Genomic DNA, 22090 nt, shown 5'->3' with positions numbered 1-22090 from the left:
AGACTCTGTGACATGTACAGCGCGTCTGACGTCACAGCGCGCTCTCACTATTCAGCATTTAGCCGTGTCGTTCAAAGCCGGGTCTCTTTACCCACTCAAACGATTTCAGGAAATGCTAGGTCTGATGGCATCAGCCTCTGCGGTTCTCAAACTGGGCCTGCTGCGCATGCGCCCACTACAGCGTTGGCTGAGAGACCATGTTCCAGCGCGCGCCTGGATTTCCGGCCGCGCGCGCATCAGGGTGACCCACGGCTGCATCACAGCTCTGGCCCCTTGGAAAATAGCCAACTGGTATCAGTTAGGCGTAAGCACGGGCGCTGTCTCGAAATGGAAAGTAGTCTCGACAGATGCATCCAACCTCGGTTGGGGCGCCCTGTACGAGGGCAGGTCTGCCTCCGGCCTCTGGTCGAGCCCGGAGCGACTATTACACATAAACTGTCTGGAGATGATAGCGGTCGAACTATCCCTGAGAGCTTTCCTCCCATTTTTAAAGGGCCACCACGTTCTGGTCAGATCAGACAGCATGTCAGTGGTGGCCTACATAAATCGCCAGGGTGGTGTCAGGTCAGAAACCTTGCACACCCTGACCGAGCGTCTTCTGACATGGGCACATTACAATCTGCGCTCGCTAAAGGCAGCGCATGTACCTGGCATCCTGAACCGGGGCCCGGACATGCTTTCCAGGGCGAATGTTCCCCCTGGGGAGTGGTCTCTTCACCCACAGACGGTTCAGTTGATGTGGAGCATCTTCGGCAGGGCAGAGGTCGACCTCTTCGCCTCAGAAGACAACGCTCATTGCCCAATATATTTTTCAAAGAGCAGGGACGCGCTGGCCCTCGATTGGCCCAGACGCCCGCTTTATGCCTTCCCACCGGTCGCGATGCTACCGCAGGTCATCGATCGGGTCAGGAAGAGCAGATGTGCTATGCTGCTGGTAGCCCCACTCTGGACGACCCAACCTTGGTTCTCCGAGCTGATGCAGCTGTCCAGTACAGCCCCATGGCCAATACCGCTGCGGAAAGATCTCCTCACGCAGCTGAAGGGCGCGCTCTGGCATCCCCACCCCGAACTTTGGGCCCTTCATGTATGCCCCCTCAACGGGTACCCGGGAACCTCCCTGAGGGAGTGTTAAAGACCATTACGGAAGCCAGAGTGCCCTCAACCAGGCGCCTATACGCGCAGAAATGGTCAGTGTTCTCCACCTGGTGCGGGACACGGATCCTAGACCCACACTTATGTGACGTGACGGAGATACTCTCCTTCCTACAGGAGCGTTTAGATGCGGTCAGATCCCCGTCTACGCTCAAAGTGTATGTGGCAGCCATTGCAGCTTCTCATGCTCCGGTGGCCGGCTTATCACTGGGAAAAAACGAACTGGTCATTCGTTTCCTTAAGGGAGCTCGTCGGATGAACCCTCCCCGACCCCCTTCAATCCCTTCCTGGGACCTGTCTACGGTCCTAGAGGCCTTAAAGGGCCCCCCTTTTGAACCGCTTCAGTCTGTCGATATGAAGCTTCTTTCGTTCAAAACCGCTTTTCTACTGGCTCTGGCCTCAGTCAAGCGAGTGGGGGATTTACATGCGCTATCTGTAAGCGCTGACTGTCTCGAGTTTGGGCCTAATGACTCCAGAGTCATTCTCAGACCAAGACACGGCTATGTCCCCAAGGTGCTCTCAACACCGTTCAGAGCGCAGGTCATCTCGCTGTCAGCCCTTTCCTCGCAAAGCGACGAAAGCAACGCGAGCTTCATCTGCCCCGTCAGGGCTCTTAAAACCTATATTGCGCGCTCCGCCTTATTCAGGAGGTCGGACCAGCTCTTCATATGCTTTGGTGGGCGCACTCGAGGTCTCGCCACCACGAAGCAAAGCCTATCGCGATGGATAGTAGACACTATCTCGCTGGCTTACAAATCTAAGGGCCTTCACTGCCCGTTCGGCATCAGAGCCCATTCCACCCGAGGTATGGCCTCGTCATGGGCGTGGTCCTGCGGGATACCACTGGATGATATCTGTGCGGCGGCAGGCTGGGCCTCTCCGTCCACATTTATTAGATTCTATAATCTGCAAGTCCCTGCCCTGCAGGCCAGGGTACTTTCTATATAGACGTGCTAAGCCTTATCACGTCCCCCTTTTTTTGTTCCCTATATAAAGCTCACTAAGGTTGGCTGTTGGGACTGGGATTTCTCCTGCTATAAAGCCCCGAGCTCTCGCCTCGGGCTGTGACAGGTCGAAGTTCCCGAGCACGCACGGCGTTTTACATTGTGTTCCCATAGCGTAAGCTAGCTTACGCAGTACGAGAGTACTCTCGAAAGGGAACGTACTCGGTTACTAACGTAACCTCGGTTCCCTGAGATGAGGGAACGAGTACTGCGTAACCTGCCGTGCTATGTGCTCGGACCGGGTGATCGCTTCAGTCGATTTAAAACCTGATCCCTATGGTGAAGCGGTGGCTTATATAGTTCCAGCCACGCCTATTTTGGCGTGCTCTGACGTCCAATGGGCGCGAAGCGCCCCCATTGGTTCGTTACTCTCCGCCGCCTCACCATAGGTTGCTGCAGTTGCCGCAGCACAGCCAATAAGCGCGCGAGCCGCTTCGCTTGGGTCTGCTGTGCTGCAGCACTGCATTTTACATTATTTAAAAATTAAGGATAATTTTTGGCTTCATATTCTCGAGAAAAGGGGACCTTTTCCCATAGCGTAAGCTAGCTTACGCAGTACTCGTTCCCTCATCTCAGGGAACCGAGGTTACGTTAGTAACCGAGTACGTATTCATTTACACAGACACAACATGCAGACTTGTTAGCAACTATTTTTGCTGTTTACTGTTAGATTAATTCATAAAAAGTAAAAATGTTGAAAAGTTTATAATTGTTATTGACAGTTTTAACTGTGATTTCAATATATTGATTATCACGCAGCCCTAGTTCCATTAGACCAAATTTCCAGCAAAACTTCCACCACTGGATGCTTTCATTGAGGCAGTTAGGTGTACCATAAAAGAGCATCATTTATTGTTGTATTCAATGCATATTCAATGTAGAAATGATGTTGTGCAGTACCAGGAAATGAGGCATTTTATAGCCTTGTATGTCATCATCAATATATATAGCATCTGTCCTGAGCACCTTTTTTTATTCAGCAATTCTAACACCTCAGCCTCAGATAAAAAAAAAAAAAACTTCTCTATATGACTCTGTCTATAGGTCACACTTCTTAATATTGTTTCTCACTTCTTTTTCTATTTCTTGGTATCTCACAGTAGATGTTTCATCCAGTTGACTTATTTGCAAGTCAGACTGCCAAGAAGGTATGTATAAAAAGGATAAGAATATTACATTTGATGTAGCATTTTAAAGTGATTTTTGGATAACTATGCTAAAATCTATAAATTTTAGCATTCTGTTTTCTTTATTTTGTGGTCAAAATTCCATTGGTAGCATTCAGAAATTTAAAAGAACCATTAAGGATGTGCACCAGACAATGTCTCTTGGATGACATTTCTATCTTCGGTTTATTTTGAAATTGAAATTTAACATGTAAAACAACAGTTGTTTCTGATTTCACCGCAGGGTAAACCTGGGAACATGATGGGACCTCTGCTACTTGGTCTGCTTTTACAAGGTATGGCTTGTTTTCCTCACTTCTTCATATAATAAAGGCAGCTGACAAGGGTATACAGTATGAAAGAAGTCACTGTAGATATTTTTCTAATATTTTTTAACCTCAGAGGTCAGGTTTTTCCACACCTTTATTTCTGAAGATTTCCATTGTCTTGTGCTTCTTCTTTGTCATTTAACTGTGTTGCACAACTGGCAGGCTAATAAGTCTGTGGCTAAATTTAAGCCCATGCATTTTTAGAGCCTTGCTTCAGTTGGTTGGTAAAACGATTTTGTATTTTTCTGAGATCAGCCAACCAATTCTTAGCCAACATAATTTCGATTTAACATAATAACACTGTACACTCTTAAGAAAAATGGTTCTAAACAGTACCAGAAAAGGTACTTTTTGTGCTAAATAGAACCCTTTTTATAGGGTTCCATAAAGAACAATTCTTTGAAAGTGCTATAAAGAACCTTTTTAATGATAGATTATTTGCATTAATATTATATTAGTATATTTTTATAATTGATATAAATGTTTATGTAAAAACAATTGTTAATGAATGCCATAAGTAGCATGTGGCCACTACACAATGCTATGTTTATGCAAAAATAAATAAATAAATAAATCTAACAATATGGACCAAAAAATAAATATCTTTGTTACTTAGTGGAGATGGAGAAAAAAGTAGCTATCCTTAACTGAACAGAGCTGGTCACACTTACATGTTATCTTAAACTAAAAAGAGAAAAAGACATGACTGGTAGGAAACCATGTAAATCCCGTGTTAAAACAGAGAAACAAGTAGATAAATAATTAGCGGAGCTGCTGTTCCAACCAAGTAAAATTAATGTGTTTAACCCAAGCTAAATAATAATAATGCACATTTGATCAGATAAAACTGCAATCACAAATTATGAGATGCATTATTCGAATGCTTAGCGAAAGAGATGTGTTTTTAATCTAGATTTAAACAGAGAGAGTGTGTCTGAGTTTGGGAGCCAAATGCGAATAAGCTCTATCTTGTTTTTTTACTTAGGTCTAAAGGCACACAATTAGAAAAAACTTAAAAAAAAATATATACAAAATATACAAAAAAAAAAAAACATTAAGACACAATTGGACACAAAACTCTTTCCATCAATACAATATAATCAATACAGCTCCCTCCCTCTCCTCCTCTCATTTTCCACAAGCGTAATCAGAAGTTCTGTAAACAAAAAACCAACAAAGTAATCCAAATGTAAAGATGTTTTTAAGAAACCAAACCACTTGGAAATCATGTGTAACTCAAAGCTATGTTGAAACGAAAGACTAACCCTGCCTCTCCCACCAATTTACAATTGCTTGGTGACTCACTTACGACCTCTTCACTGCTAGCCAGCAAATAAATACAACCACATCCACAAAATGACATTTAGACAAAAGATTTGGTTGTCAAGAAACGTTGTTGGTCTCAGGAAACCTGTTAATAATTGAAAATGTCGACTGTGGTATCACTTTAGAGTAGAGGGCAGCCATGAAACACACAGCTACGCTGCAATGTTAAGCGTTTCTCAAAACGTGAAGCTACAATTTAAACATCGGCATCAGCACAAATCATAGCCACGTTAATAAGGTTTTTATTTGTAAATCTGTCAAGAATTCAGCAAGTTACGAGCATTTTAGTTGGCGTATGTCACTCACCTTCCGTCCACAGCAGCAGGGAGCAGCAGCGCAGTCTCCTGACCTAAGATGGCCGCCAAGTGACGACATCTAGCCTTTCTATACATGTCTATGCTATGGGCTAGGTGCACAAGATGGCGCCGGTGAGCTTCAACGACGCGAGTGTGTGCATACTTACTTCCGGTCTTGCGACGCTCGCATTGACTGTAAGGGAAACTTACATACGAAACTTGGCTAGATGTATATAATTAATGTTTTTCAAATTTAACAGCGGATAGTGGTATATCAAAACATGGGGAAACATCCTCCCTACATTTTGCGTACCTCTGTGTGGAAATTCATCAAGATACAACGCGGAGATTGCTTTATTCTTCTGTTGATTATGCGGATCAGCGTCAGGTCAGGTCCACTGGGATTTCTTCTTTCAAACACAAACCACTCAAATATGCAATACTTTTCATTTTCTTAGAGCTGGTTTTGTTCTGACTGTTATGTAAGATCAATGTTTCAGACTGTCGAACAAGACGCACAGAGATTTCTGATAAAGCATGTTTTATTAACTTTATTTGTTAACAATTTATAACTGTACAATTCCAGAGTTTGGGAGCCAAATGTTTTAATTTAAAATATTTTAAAACTGATCATTCGAGTCTAAAATGATTCAGCGGGCTGTACTAAAGATATTACTGGCCTTATAGACGGTTTCATCGGGCGCACGCGCCTGGACCTAAGTTAACTTCCGGTCTGTGTTGTGTATATATCGGTCTGGCTGCGGTGCCTTCTACAAACGCAGTTCCCTTTCATAGGTCACTTCGATGCTGCGGTGACGTCACCACGTATGGGTACACCTTCGGTGTGACGAATGTCTGAAGCCCTATAGCATCCCGCCAATCCTATTGGCCAAATAGCGCGTGGCACCGCCCAGCATGCGTAGGCATATATATACCTGGTGCCGCGCGCCATTTACCTCAGATTTCATTCCTTCAGTACGAAGCGAATCTTCTGTGCCCTATTGTCTCGCGTTCTCAGCGAGAACTGGTCGGACACCTGCGCAGCCCCGGAGGCCTTTACCCTTTTTCCCGGACCTCCACCAGGAGGTTTCGAGGTCCTGGAAACAGCCGCTTGCGGCGCGCATCACGAACACTGCGGCTGCGGATTTCGCCACCATTTCGGGCATGGCGAGTCATGGCTATACAGCGATACAGCCGGTGGAAGAGACTCTCGCCGAACATCTTGCGCCTTATTCGGCCGCGGCGTGGAAGTCCCGCCCCCTCCTCCCCTCGAAGGCGTGTCGAGTCACGTCTAGTTTAGTGGGAAAATCCTATATGGCCGCTGGCCAAGCGGCTGCTTCGCTTCATTCTATGGCGGTCCTTCAGGCCTACCAAGCGGAGCTGTTAAAAGGATTGGACGAGGGGGACAGCATTACACCTGAGGCGGTCAAGGAACTACGGCGAGCAACTGATTTGGCGCTTCGTGCTACCAAACATACTGCTCGAGCAGTGGGCCGTTCCATGGCTGGATTAATTACGGTTGAGCGCCACCTCTGGCTTAATCTCACCGATATAAAGGAAAAGGATAAATCTTTCCTCATGGACGCCCCTGTGTCTAAGGACGGTTTATTTGGAGAGGCTGTTACTTCAGTGGTGGAGAAGTTCAGAGCAGCGAAACAGCAATCAGCCGCTTTCCGCCAGCTGATTCCCCGCAGACCCAGAGAGGTTGAACGCCGTCAGGCGCCCGCGCGTTCTCGCTCAACCTCCTCTCACCGCCAGCGAGTACCCTCTCAAAAAGAGCCTTCACCTATGGCGCCCCTTCGCAAGGACTGGGGCCCTAGGGTTGTTCCACCGGCTCAACAACGCTAGCGAAAAAAATTGAACCTGAGTTCGACGGCCAGTGCCTCTCGTTCTCGGGCACCTAACAGCAGCTCCTGATTTTTTCGCTGCCTGCCAGGGACTGTGCCCTCCGCTAGAGAGCGCTGTTGGACCGCTTTCGCGCATCCAACACTCTCATTGCAGTCCCCACGCTCAAACCCTGACTGTTTCGCCGCAAACAGCGCCTCGAACAGCATTGGAGCGACACTATGCACGATCCAGTTTTCAGAGCTCGAGGAGCGCTTCAAAGGGTCGTCATCGAACGGCCCGTCATGACGGCTCGCACAGCCGCCGCTGTTTCGCTAGCGGCAGAGCCCGATGCTCAATCTGTTGGCCTAATTCCTGCCGTGGACACGTTTCAGGATTACGTACAACGAGATGCAACGGCTGCTATGCATATACTTCCCCTGTGCACGAACACCGTGAGTCTTTCGTGCCCGGACATTTCTATGTGTGCAACAGCGTTGCAGGAAACGAACATTTTGAAACCGCTAATATTGTTTCGGGCCGCGTGGGAACGCTTGCCCGGCATTTCTCAATGGGTGTTACGCACAATTTGTCACGGATACACCATTCAGTTTCGGAAAGGCCCGCCCCCTTTCCGCGGAATTCTCTCCACGGTGATGAAACCGATGGACATGGCGGTGCTGAGACAGGAAATGTTAGCTCTACTGAGCAAAGGGGCTATAGAAGAAGTACACCTCTCTCAGATGGAGTCAGGGTTTTACAGCCGTTATTTTGTGGTACCAAAAAAGGACGGCGGATTATGACCCATTCTGGATTTACGCCGTCTGAATCTTGCACTCAGGTCGAGCAAATTCAAGATGTTGACGGTAAAATCTATTTTGTCTCAGATTCAACCAAACGACTGGTTTGTCACGATCGATCTGAAGGATGCTTATTTTCATATTCAGATCATCGAGAGACACCGGAAGTTCCTCAGATTCGCTTTGGAGGGCAAAGCGTATCAGTACCGCGTTCTTCCCTTTGGCTTAGCGCTAGCTCCCCGTACATTCTCAAAATGCATGGACGCAGCTCTGGCCCCGTTGCGGCTCCGGGGCGTCCGTGTGTTAAACTATCTGGACGACTGGCTGGTGTTAGCGCAATCTCAGACTCAAGCACACTCTCATCGAGATATTGTGCTGAATCATTTACACAGCCTGGGTTTACGCACAAACTTCCAGAAAAGTGTGTTAGTCCCCTCTCAACGGATTACTTTTCTGGGAATAGAATTGGACTCTCGCGCGATGACAGCAAAGCTTTCTGTCCCGCGCGCTCAGTCGATTACGTCATGCGTTCAGCACTTCAGGGCGGGTCATGCAGTGACTGTGAGACTGTGCCTCAGACTGCTAGGTCTAATGGCGGCGGCGCTTCCCGTGATTCATCTGGGTTTGCTTTACATGCGCCCGTTTCAGTGGTGGACGAAACGACAGAATATTTCACCCCGTTGTTCTCCGCATCGAACGATCTCGGTGACGCGGAGGTGTGTGATGTCGTTAAAACAATGGACATCAGCCGAATTTCTCCTCACCGGGGTTCGGCTGGGAATTTGTGCTTCCCGAGAGACTGTCACGACAGATGCGTCTTTGACCGGGTGGGGAGCTGTTTGTCAGGGGCGCCCAGCCCACGGAGTGTGGACAGCGGCACAACGCAGCTGGCACATAAACAAATTGGAATTACTGGCGGTTTTTCTGGCTCTCCAGTATTTTTCGAGTCTACTGACCGGCCGTCATGTGCTTCTCAGAATGGACAACACTGCGGTCGTGGCTTATCTGAACCATCAGGGAGGATTACGTTCTCGCCCCCTGTGCAGGCTGGCGAGGCGTATTCTTCTTTGGTCTCACGACAGATTTCTGTCGATCCGGGCTGTTCACATCCCCGGACGACTGAACTTCGGAGCGGATTTACTATCCAGACAGGCTCTGGAACAAGGGGAATGGAGATTACACCCCCAAACGGTGAATCACCTATGGCGTATTTTCGGGGAAGCGAAAGTGGATTTATTCGCGTCGAGCACAACTACGCATTGCCTGCTATGGTTCTCCCTATGCCCTCCATCACCCCTGGGCCTGGATGCGCTAGCTCACAGCTGGCCCAGGACCAGTTTGTATGCGTTTCCTCCGATTCGGCTGGTCCCAGCGGTATTATGCAGAATACGGCGGGACAGAGTGGGACAGCTGCTGTTGGTGGCTCCGCGATGGCACACACAGCCGTGGTTTGCGGATCTCATCAATCTGTTAGCGGGCTCTCCGGTTGAGATTCCCCTCAGACGGGATTTATTATCGCAAGCACAGGGACGGATCTGGCATCCGAGGCCAGATCTGTGGAACCTGTGGGCGTGGCCTCTGAGCGGAGTAAGTTGATATGTCCCGGTCTTTCTGCTGAAACTACCGCGACTATACTGAACTCTAGAGCAGTTTCTACGAGACGCTTATATGCTTTCAAGTGGAAACTGTTTATGACATGGTGTGAAACTCATGATGTGGATCCAGTTTACTGCCCTGTGGCTTCAGTACTGGAGTTTCTTCAAGACCGTTTTTCGGAGGGATTGACACCAGCCACCCTGAAGGTTTATGTGGTGGCTATCTCAGCTCACCATGAGCATATAGGTGGTGTTTCAGTGGGTCGTCATCCACTGGTTTCTCGCTTTATACAGGGTGCGCGACGGTTGAGACCTTTCCGCCCTGTGCGAGTTCCTTCATGGGATTTATCCATTGTGTTACTGGGTTTGTCAGGGCATCCGTTTGAGCCCCTGGAAACTGTATCGGATAAGCTCCTGACTCTGAAGACACTTCTTCTCATGGCTTTATCCTCCCTCAAGAGAGTTGGGGATTTACAGGCTCTCTCTGTTTCACCCTCGTGCATGGAGTTTGCACCAGGCTCTGTGAAAGTGTTGTTGCGACCTAGGCCTAATTATGTTCCTAAGGTCGCGTCTAATCCTTTTCATTTTCAGCAGGTGGTCCTGGAGGCTTTTTCTCCTGCTGCGACAGAGTCTGGAGATCTAAGTCTTTGCCCTGTGAGGGCGTTGAAGACTTATGTGGATCGCACTGCCCCATGGCGTGAGTCTGACCAGCTGTTTGTCTGTTTTGGACATAAGAATAAGGGCCATGCAGTTACGAAACAGCGCATGTCCCATTGGCTGGTGGAGGCTATTTCCTTGGCCTATGAGGCGCGCGGGCTCGCTTCGCCCTTAGGAGTAAAAGGTCATTCCACAAGAGCAGTGGCTTCTTCTCAAGCCTTTCTCAGTGGATCTTCTTTGAATGATATCTGTGCTGCGGCAGGCTGGTCCTCACAGAGCACTTTTATCAGGTCTTACAGTCTGGATGTGAGGATGGCTCCTGGCTCCCGGGTTCTCTCCGCTTGAGCAGATGCTTCCTTAGATCCAAGCTATCAGGTACGTCAGGCGTGATGGTATAGCGTTCCCATACGTGGTGACGTCACCGCAGCATCGAAGTGACCTATGAAAGGGAACATCTCGGTTACGTATGTAACCTTGGTTCCCTGAATAGGGAACGAGATGCTGCGGTTCTGGCCGTGTCATACCTTGATAACTTTCTTATCTTCTTCGTCATGAAATCTGAGGTAAATGGCGCGCGGCTCCAGGTATATATATGCCTACGCATGCTGGGCGGTGCCACGCGCTATTTGGCCAATAGGATTGGCGGGATGGTATAGGGCTTCAGACATTCGTCACACCGAAGGTGTTCCCATACGTGGTGACGTCACCGCAGCATCTCGTTCCCTATTCAGGGAACCAAGGTTACATACATAACCGAGATGTTAAAGTCAATGTGATGAGTAGACTGAAGTTGGGGTCAGGTGGTTGTGCTGTGGGATGTGTTTCCCATACATTTATTTATTTTTGGAGACTCGCCACAATTTTAAAACTGATCGATTTTCAAAAAGGCTTCGTTGAATAAACATGAGTAATGTACTGCACGTTTAATAATAACAATTCCTTACATTTATATGTTTAAATATCAAAACAAAGCAGAGGTGTTTTTATATCACTGTATTACTGAAGGAAGACTTGCATGTTATATGCCTGATAAACAGTGTTGGGGATTAACTAGTTACATGTAACGGCGTTACGTAATTTAATTACAAAATTATTGTAACTGTAATTAGTTACAGTTACTACGAAAAAATGAGTAATTAAATTACAGTTACTTATGAAATTTTTAACGATTACAAAGGGGATTACATTTGAAAATTTACACGCATCCACATACAGATTTAACTGATTTCTTTCCCAAATTGCACTGACTATACGCCCTAATAATTTCCGGGATGCGGAAATACAGTTCGTAGAATCCAGTCATAAAAACGAAATGCCTAACGCGGACGGAATATGCCACATTTTGGATGACTAAATCAAAAGTAGGTCAGTACACTTGAATCAAAACATGACATGGACTAGTGTCTGTGAATATTAAGCCCCAAAAATGCAATATATGACTTCCACATTCTGCGTGTCTGTGGAAATCAGGCGCGGACTGGACACCGGGAGAACCGGGACAATTCCCGGTGACCTGGCAGCCGATTTTGCCCCACTATTTAATATCATTATTGTATAATTGCCTGCCGAATGTACTAAAGCGATCATTTGCGAATCCGCCATTTGATAATTAAATCTCTAAATCATGAATTGTTAGTCATGACTCGCGCGCTCTCCGCTCCTCCGCCAAACGGTTTGGATCAGACTCCGAGTAATCAATGCGAGAGAGAGAGAGAGAGAGAGAGAAAGAGAAAGAAAGAAAAAATAGAGTGGACAGCTGGAGCAGAGAAGCAGAACTACTGTTCAGGGTTTCAGGTCAGTTTCATCTGTAAAGATGCTTTTTTGTCTTTGTTTTTTTATTTATTTAATCAAGCAGCAGCACGTTGCTCATCAGTCATCACTCAAAATACTATATAAAGGACATCATTATTATCTGTTGTAATGATACAGTAGTAATTTAGCTGAAAAAAAAATCAGATTTTTTTATAGGTTTAGGGGGAGCTACGACAGACAACAACACAACCCTTACGAAAATTAACGTTTTAATATTTAACTATAAATCCAGAGAAAATGGTTACTGTTGTTCAACTGTGATAACCAAAAATGTAAAATTATTTTACAAATGTATTTATTTAAAAATAAATACAAATCCATTTGCAAAAAAAAAAAATTACTCAAGATTATTTTACTTTTATATAGGCTAATAAAGGCATGGTTAATTTTTGTAAGGGAAGAATATGGATTATATATAGGATTTTTCTATAAAGATATTGTAGTATTGTAGAGAGTATTGTATTGTAAAGTATAGTTTTGTTCAATCTTGAGTATTAAAGTCATGAGAGAGATGCATAACAGGGCAAAATAAAGAAACTGAAGAGAAAAATGGAAGTGAAGGTGCAGTTCAGGAGAGAACTTTTAATTATTTTGCATGTCCCCAAATTAAAGATTTAAAATAGATAAAAAATAGTTTTGTCCATGAATTTGTTTGTATGAGTTTGAATTTTCCAGTCTGATTTTTTTTCCCAGTCCGCCCCTCCTGTAAATTAATGGCAAAGACATGGTTTCATTTTCTACACATAGGCCTGCTGAAGCTCGCAGTGTTTTCAACCCCTGCCGCCTCAATATAGGAGTACATGAGCACATAAACATAATTTCTAGAACTGCTCTGTGTCACTTCATGTGCATTTTACTTATTTTGAGAAATCTATCATCATATACAAAGAGACAGCAGTTTAAAAGAAACACCAATGTTTAGGATTTTATTACACAGAATACGTCACATGCTTATTAGATAACTGTATTTAAGTTGATGTATATGCTTTTATTTATTATTCTTTAATTTTCACAAATTTACAAAAGTAATCAAAAAGTACTCAAAAGTAATTAGTTACATTACTTTAATAAAGTAATTGAAAAAGTTACACTACTATTATATTTTAAACAGGGTAACTTGTAATCTGTAACCTATTACATTTCCAAAGTAACCTTCCCAACACTGCTGATAAAGCAGCTTGTGAGCGTACCAGCTCTGCTTTGTTTACAGCTGTTACTGGGGAAACCTCTATTTCTCGCCCTTTATGTCTATGCTTTAAAACATCTCCTGCTGGCAAAGAATGAATTTGCATTTTCATTAAGTCCGCCTGATCCACGCGGCAAACATATTTTGTTTGTTTATCAAAAAATATCTACTCTAGAGGGACTTGGCTGTTGTTATTGAGTTGTTACTATTTGGAAGTCTATCGGAAGTTAAGTTAGGTCCACAAAAGCGCGCATGCAAAGTAACGTTTGTTTATGTTGTTGCTGTTGAAACCGTCTATACAGCAGTTTCGGTTTCTAATAAGAAAAAATAGATTCCATTAGCGCCACCTTTTGTCGGCTGTCAACGTCACTTTATCTGACACTTTTTCTTTGATGATGAATCAGCAGGCCGACAGCCATTGGATGGACGGCTGGTCTGGACTTCTCCAGAACGTCCAGATGGCCAGTCCGTCCCTGGATGTGTTCACTTCTCACTACTGTGTGTGTACACTTAGATGGATTAAATGCAGAGCAACAATTCTGAGTATATAAGTTACCATACTTGGCAAATGTCACGACTTTCACTTTCACAACTCATGAAGAATTGAGGTGAATTGCCCTAATGTTGAACATTTTTTGCATTTCAGATTTCTGTGACATATTGCGATAGCTAAAACATTAATTCCACACCTAATACCATTTTAAAACCTCCAGGATGGTTCCTAAATAAATCAAAAGAGAAAATGCAGATACCACATTCATAAATTAATTGATAGACATATTATTGCTCTTAGTGCAAGTCATCTGAGAAAATCTGCAGCTTCCTAATGTGGGACAGATGTGTTCCTAATGTGGGACACTGATAATAAAAGGCCAAAATCACCTTTCATGTAGAAAAGTCAAATCTTAAAAGTTAGAATTTCTCTTGGTTATGAATGGATAGATGACCAAACATCATCAAACAAATAAAACAATATGAAAGTTTTGATGCATTTATTTTAAGGAATTAAGCAACTATTATTGACCTGTGTTATGTTATGTGGATAGAATTCCTGACTGTTTTCTAGTTCAACAAACACATACAACCACAGCAGGCATAACCTAGGCCTATTTGAAGACGAAATATAAAACCATAGTTGAGGCTTTAGGTTAAGTTAAGCTTAACTTTAGGCTAGATCAGACTTGATTCAGAATTCATGAACGTGCAGTGAACTGCTAAAACATTTAAGACCAATTTGCCTAATCATTTCTCTTTTACTAAAAAAACATACAATCTTAACTGTCTTCTTGAAAACACCTAGCAGCTAGCCTGCATAAACTTTGAGAACTACCTAAATAAAAAAAACCTACAGACTTTAACTCATTACATCTCTGAAAACAAGCAGTCATTTGCATGTCAAGACACCACCTTTATCATCTGTAATCCCATGTGCAGTAACAGCATTCTAATATTCCATAACAACACTAAAACCCTGTAAATAATTATTTTTGCACCACAAACCATGCCCCTCCATACATTTTAGTACTGTCCCACATTAGGCTAATCATACTGTCCCACTTTTCGAAACCATATTTCCTAAAATGGGAAAGTAGGGAATTTGATTAAAATTTAAAATACATAGTTTATACAAGTTATACTACTTTTAATGGAGAAACATTAATATGCACATTAGGCCAAAAAGTAGCAGGAAGTATCCCCAAATACAAACCATTCTATCTTGACCCGCTATATTTTTCTTTTCCGCAAAGCTTGTCCATCATCCACTTGGTAAATCCACTATTCTGGAATGTGAAAAAAGGTGTTCTTCCACACTTTCCCAGCTAACAGCAAAGGTTCGCACTTAGTGCGCTTTGTGATGTAGGTGTTAATAGGTTAATATATTTGAACCTTACTGAAATCTATACAGTGGCAGTGTCCTAGGAAAAAGTGTCCTTAATTTTTTATTTATTTATTATTATTATTATTTTATCATTTTCTGCATTTTTGCCTCTTCAGTTTCTAGAGCTCAGTCCAGCATGTGTGTGCGGTCAGGTGTTCTTAGTACTGGTTTCACCGTATGTTTTTAAGGCACTTTTTATATATATATATTATAGGAATAAATTCTTTTTAAATGTTGTGCACTGTAAACTCTAATTAGTTAACCTAAAAAAAAAGCAAACCCGATTGCCTTAAACTAATTTTAAGTTAAATGTAATGTATTCCAATACTCCTTTAAAATTATTTATATTAAAACTTCAACTTATTGAAATGTATTTTATTTTAAAAAGTTAATTAACTTTTACATTTTTTATTTTGCAGTTTTTTGCGCTGGCGTGTTTGCTGATGTCTGGAAGGTAACTGTAGAGCCTGAAATGAAGGCTCTGGTCTCATCTTGTGTCGTGTTGCCCTGTTCATTCAAATACCCCGTTCAAGAACACCCCTCTGATCGTATTAGAGCTATATGGCACACGAAGGACAACTGGAATGATATTATTTTTCACAAAGACCCTACGAAGGTTAAAGACAGTTTCAAGGGTCGTACAAAACTGATTGGTTCACTGGGTGGTTCCAACTGCTCCTTGGAGATTTATGAGGTCAAAAACCACGACAACGGGCCGTATTGTTTCAGAGTGGAATTAGAAACATCTAAAAAAGACAAGTACTCCTTTGTGGAAAACTGTGTGTCGATTAAAATGATCGGTAAGTAAGTGATCTTTTGAGCTCTCAACCTGTGACTACAACTAAACATGGTACAAAATAAGAAAACTGCCAAAAATGTGAATCATTCCAAATGCATTTACAGAGCAAGCATCAAAACCAGAGCTGCAGGCCGAACAGTCTGTGCAGGAGGGTGAACCTGCAGTCTTCACATGCTCTGTCCGGCACACCTGTCCGTCCCACCAGCCCACTCTCACCTGGAACCACACTGGAAAAGTCATCATGAGCTACAAGAACATTGGTCATGGAAACTGGGAAACACAGTCTGTACTGACCTTCACCCCTCAAAAACAGGACGATCACAGCGCTGTCGCATGCACAGTCAAGCATCACGGGAATGTCAAGGGAGAAATGACAGAGACTCACCGTATCTTTGTGAAAGGTATAACAATAAAACTGTTCTGGGTATGTATTGTTTTGTGTATTGTGTGAGTAATTAAGTGTTTTTTTTCTACCAGAACAAGCAACTCTCAGCCACATTCTCATACCAGTAATCTCTGGTCTTGGATCTGCTCTTTTGTTTGGATTACTGTGTTTCTTCATTGCCAAGAAGAGATACGAGTGAGTCTGAAACGGACTTCTACATAAATATCACTGACTAATATTAGAGAAGACATCCCTGAAAATGGTTTTCACTGTTATTGTAATGAATGAAAATGAATTAATTTGCATTTTAAAATCAAATTCTCAAAGATAAATCTAAGAGTAAAATACGAAAAATCTGACATAACAAATTTGGGCTCATCTGGCTACAGAATCGTTCTTGCAACATTTCTTTAAATACTCCAAAACAAAGACAAAACATCCTTCTAATGGAGGCATGAACTAATAATTAGGATTTACCATAATCAAGGTCCAGATCTGGAGAGTTTACACCTCAAGGGCGACAGAATGTAATCACCAGGAAATCACAGGAAGAAGACACACACTCCACAGTAAGCAAAATATCTCAAAACTCCTAAAATCTGTAATACCTTGTGATTTACTTATCTTGGGATGAAGACGGGGGCAGAGTGGGACCAACAAATCTACTGGGAAACACTAGCCCATAGGGGTCAAAATATAAAAATAAATAAATAAATAAAATAACAAAAAAAAATTGCTAAAGAAAATTATATACTACTAACATCATAGAACCCTTGCAAAACGAATCTTTAATGTGACTCGGGAAGAACGAGACGTCTCTGGGGTGATTTGTTGAGTCGCACATTCTATAGGTTCTGTTCCGCTAGTAGTAATTCACCTGTGTCAGTCAATGCAGTCTTGAGCCGGAAAGAGAATTGATTGGTTCATAGTTCGGGACTATCAGGTTTTTGACTCTTTCTTAATCACGTGACAGACCCATACGCTAAACCAATGCAATCTGAGCCGGAAAGAGAATTGATTAGTTCATCTCATGAGTCTTTCGGGTCGAGTTGTTCCGTAATCACTTGACAGACCCATATGCTAAAACCAGTGCAGTCTGAGCCGGAAAGAGAATTGATTAGTTAATCTCATGAGTCTTCGGGTCGAGTCGTTCCTTAATCACATGACAGACCCAAGTAAATTCTTGGTAATACGTAAATTCACCCCGTCTGTGTTTGCGAAGCGACAAGGATCGAATCGCGGAATCCAGTCAAAAATGGAACTTGCTGTATAAAGCAAAACGTCATGGCTATTTTTGAATGAATAAATCTAAAGTAGGGCTGTACAATGAATCAAATATTAACATGGACTAGTGTATATGAATATTAAGATAAAAGAGACTACAATTGTTCTACGAGTCTCTGGGAATGAGTGCTCAATATGTGCATTTTTGTCATTCAAATACACACGGTGCTCGCAGTGTTTTCCCCCACGCCAACTCCACCCTCGCCACGCCCCCAGCTATGACTATATGCCGACTGTATGTATTGGCCAGCGGCCCACCGGGAAAAGTGCCAGTGCTCCAGACCTTTAGAGATAAATAATATACAGGTTTGTTTCCGCAGTTACAGTTTCTGTACCTTTTTTCTGAGAGTGTAGTGAGTGTTCACAATTAGAAATAAACAGATTTCGGGCAAGTTTCGGGTGATTTTAACATTTACAGAGAAAACAGAGTTTAATTGCATCTTGATTTGGATGAGGATTTGCAAGAGAGTGTTCAAATGCTAATTTCCAGAAAAGTCCTTTTCCTTCTCAGAGAGCAGCCCTCTCTGGGTGTGAGCTTGGCACCAGCCTTACAATATAATAATACAGTCCTTAAGAAGAATGTTCATTGTAACAATAAGAACACATAAGTAAATAATATAATTGAAAGTAAGTCGAGAATGTCTTTGTGTGTGTGTGTGTGTGTGTGTGTGTGTGATCACCAGGTTTTGTTCAGGAGCCAGTGAACAGAGGCAAATAGCCTATCCAGCAGCTTCTAATGCATTCTTCTGCAACAAACCAGGACAAAACACCTCCTCTGGTGATAAAATACTGAATCTATGCATGTTTTTGATTATATTCACAGTATAATCCAGTTATTTTATGACTTTAGAAGGAATTGAAGACAGGATTGGATATCATCTGTAATCCGTTATTTGTATGAAAAAATGGTTTGTCAAAAGTTTATGTATCAAGGAATTATTTTTGATTAATCTGCTCTTCGTGCTCAGATGCAGTTTTATACCTTTCACACAAAATGTGTTTCACAATATAGATCAGCACCATCAGAAATATTTTGTAAAATGTTAATTATCAATATGGTATTTATGGTAAACAGCATGTTGTTTTTGTTGTTGTAACAGAAAAAAAAAAAAAAAAAAAATAATAATATATATATATATATATATATATATATATATATATATATACAGTACAGACCAAAAGTTTGGACACAACTTCTCATTCAAAGAGTTTTCTTTATTTTCATTAAAATTGTAGATTCACACTGAAGGCATCAAAACTATGAATTAACACATGTAGAATTATATATGGAATTATATACATAACAAAAAAGTGTAAAACAACTGAAAATATGTCATATTCTAGGTTCTTCAAAGTAGCCACCTTTAGCTTTGATTACTGCTTTGCACACTCTTGGCATTCTCTTGATGAGCTTCAAGAGGTAGTCACCTGAAATGGTCTTCCAACAGTCTTGAAGGAGTTCCCCGAGAGATGCTTAGCACTTGTTGGCCCTTTTGCCTAATGTCTGCGGTCCAGCTCACCCCTAAACCATCTCGATTGGGTTCAGGTCCGGTGACTGTGGAGGCCAGGTTATCTGGCGCAGCACCCCATCACTCTCCTTCTTGGTCAAATAGCCCTTGATGCCTTCAGTGTGACTCTACAATTTTCATAGTCATGAAAAGTTAACGCCGATAATGGCCCACCACTAATATATATATATATATATATATATATATATATATATATATATATATATATATATATATATATAAAATATTTATACTGTATATATATATATATATATATATATATATATATATATACACCAGATCTCACACACAGACTACGGGGCCATTGAATGCTTGAATCTGTTGGCTGACGAACGTTCTGATGTGTGCAAATACAATTATTTTCTGGGAAACACACGGCCAGCGTAGTTCCAGGCAGCTCTCTTGACCGCATTACAGTTCCATATCACTTGTTAACATGTAAAAACGCAGTTTGTCAGCGCTGCCCTGATGATTTTATCAGTTAGCTTATATACCTAGTGTAGCAACTTAAAGGCTACACATGAAATTTCTCAGTAGCGATGTAATAACATCGCTGTTTAGAGACGCTGCAGCAGAAGAGTGTAGAGATGCACAGAGGTATGTTAGCCTAATTCACACAAGCTCTCTCTCTCTTACTCTCTCTCTGTTTGTCTCTGTCTCTCTCGCTCTTTTTTTAATAACTTTATTAATAACTGCAATAGAATGCTATCAACAGCTCTAATCTCCCTTATCAGCTTTAATCCTTAAACAGGCAAGAGTGGAAAATGATAAGCAAAAAATATTTTCATGGCATTTTTTTTATCATCTGAGCTTAAAGGAACACTCCGACTTTTTGGGACTTTAGCTTATTCACAGTATCCCCCAGAGTTAGATAAGTCCATACATACCTTTTTTTATTTCTGTGCGTTCTGTAAGTGTTATTTGACGCACCCACCGCTAGCCTAGCTTAGCACAAAGACTGGATGTAAATGGATACTGGTAGCATAGTAATCCCAATAAGTGACAAAATAATGCAAACATTTTCCTATTTACATGTTGTGATCTGTATAGTCACAGCGTGTACAAATAACAAGGCTATATGAGACAGAGAGCATTTTTAATCGTATAAATACTGGGAACTATATTCTCACTAGGCGTAGGAGCACAGCTAACGTTACTTGGGTGGAGTGGCTACTTGGTCGGAGTGATTAGCGCAGCACCCAAAACGCGCCGTGGTGAGGAGAAGAGAGTTCGCTCAGAGTTGGAGTAATAGTCATGGGCATAATCATGGGTGTTCGCTGTATTGTAAAGAACTGCGACAATAAACAGGGGAGACCAGGTATTACTATGATGTTTCATAGAATTCCAACCACAAACGCTGACCTGATAAATCGATGGCTACTTGCTCTGGAAATAGATCCAAACACACCTGTAAACACCATCACAAAGTATTTCGTTTGCTCTGAACATTTTACTGTAGACGACTATTTTGAAAAAATGCAAGTTGCCACACGGACCATGAAACGTGTGCTAAAGGATACAGCCATCCCATCGATAATAAAGACAGGACAAATTGGATCACCTGTTGCTGCGGTAAGTGTTCCGTTATGTTTTGAGATGACTAACATTAGCCATACTGTAACAGTGCCTTGCTAATGTAATATAACCTTAGTAGTGACACTATTACGTGAATAGGGGGTCCGTGTATCCCCTTTATTGTTATTATTGTGACACACTGTATGCAATGGCTATACTACAATTTCATTGAACTATGAATGATCATTATAACAAAATCACTTACTTGGTGGCCAGCTGACCATTAGGTTCACTCGGCATGGGGCGTTTCTTCCAGTTGATCTTGTCACAATGGGTAAAAAAAAGACAACTGCCGGGTGTATTACTAGGGCAGAGAAATCTTCCGTGGTAGTGACGCAAATATTCTGGATCTTGGTTTGATACACAGTAAAATTCCTCTGAGTCTGCCAATTCCTCAAAGTAAGCCATGATCACGAGTCACGTCAAGCTAGTTAGTCACGTTTGTTTTGTTTACGGTCCCGTGTGCTGCGCTAATCACTCCGCCCAAGTAGCCACTCCGCCCAAGTAACGTTATCTGTGCTCCTACGCCTAGTGAGAATATAGTTCCCAGTATTTATACGATTAAAAATGGTCTCTGTCTCATATAGCCTTGTTATTTGTACACGCTGTGACTATACAGATCACAACATGTAAATAGGAAAATGTTTGCATTATTTTGTCACTTATTGGGATTACTATGCTACCAGTATCCATTTACATCCAGTCTTTGTGCTAAGCTAGGCTAGCGGTGGGTGCGTCAAATAACACTTACGGAACGCACAGAAATAAAAAAGGTATGTATGGACTTATCTAACTCTGGGGGATACTGTGAATACGCTAAAGTCCCAAAAAGTCGGAGTGTTCCTTTAAGTAAAACATATCCAAAATAATTTTTTAAATATTTGATATATTTTAGATTTTATGAGTTGTGACTCCCAGTTCACTTTGCCTGATTAGGGTATAAAAAAGGACTAAGTCATTAATCTGTTAACTGTTACTGGCCTACTTGCCACTGCATGCTTAAAACAATTATATCCTATACTTTACCTAAGGTTGGTCTCTTTTTAAAGAAAAAAATGTGCAGATTTTGGCAAAAGTTTTTTTGAAGTATCTAAAAGTTATAGAAGTTTAAATGTACTGTAAATAATATGCGCTATATTCATTTTATTTTATTTATTATTAATATTTTACATAACAGGTTTTACTCTAAAATTGGTATAAAATTAAAGCCTTGTGTCTAAATAAGTTATTTTACAAATTTAAAGTTGATATGAAAAAAAATTGAGGTTCCTGTGAGATTTTATTTAGGGTGTCATACCACACACAGCCACTGGGAGTCATCAGAACTATTTTGAATTTTTCTTAATGATTTTTTCTCTAGATTTCTCTGTGAATTTTACTTCTATCTCAAAATAACCACCAAATGTGAAATCCTGAGACTCAGACCTTTCCAATGATATGTTTGTTGCCAAGATTATAAAAGTTTTGGTTCTAGAAGACCGTAATGCATTAT

At 42.1% G+C, this 22090-nt stretch overlaps 1 protein-coding gene across 2 annotated transcripts in view; it reads left to right on the top strand.

Moving 5' to 3' along the window:
* LOC132123471 (sialic acid-binding Ig-like lectin 14) overlaps positions 1-22090 on the top strand; it is a 77115-nt gene that overhangs the window by 48588 nt on the left and 6437 nt on the right. Inside the window, exons 2-6 of one of the 2 annotated variants that reach the window (XR_009426518.1) lie at positions 15446-15826; positions 15930-16226; positions 16303-16405; positions 16698-16779; positions 18178-18272. Coding sequence is in view for 1 of the 2 variants with exons in the window: in XM_059534099.1 (XP_059390082.1) it covers positions 15446-15826; positions 15930-16226; positions 16303-16405; positions 18178-18272 (876 nt within the window). In the remaining variant the exon portion in view is untranslated. The remainder of the gene's footprint in view (positions 1-15445; positions 15827-15929; positions 16227-16302; positions 16406-16697; positions 16780-18177; positions 18273-22090) is intronic. The other variant, XM_059534099.1, reaches the window with a different exon arrangement.

The sequence above is a fragment of the Carassius carassius genome, chromosome 41 (assembly GCF_963082965.1).
Source record: "Carassius carassius chromosome 41, fCarCar2.1, whole genome shotgun sequence".
Classification (NCBI taxonomy): domain Eukaryota; kingdom Metazoa; phylum Chordata; class Actinopteri; order Cypriniformes; family Cyprinidae; genus Carassius; species Carassius carassius.
This window is presented reverse-complemented; position numbering and strand designations above follow the sequence as displayed.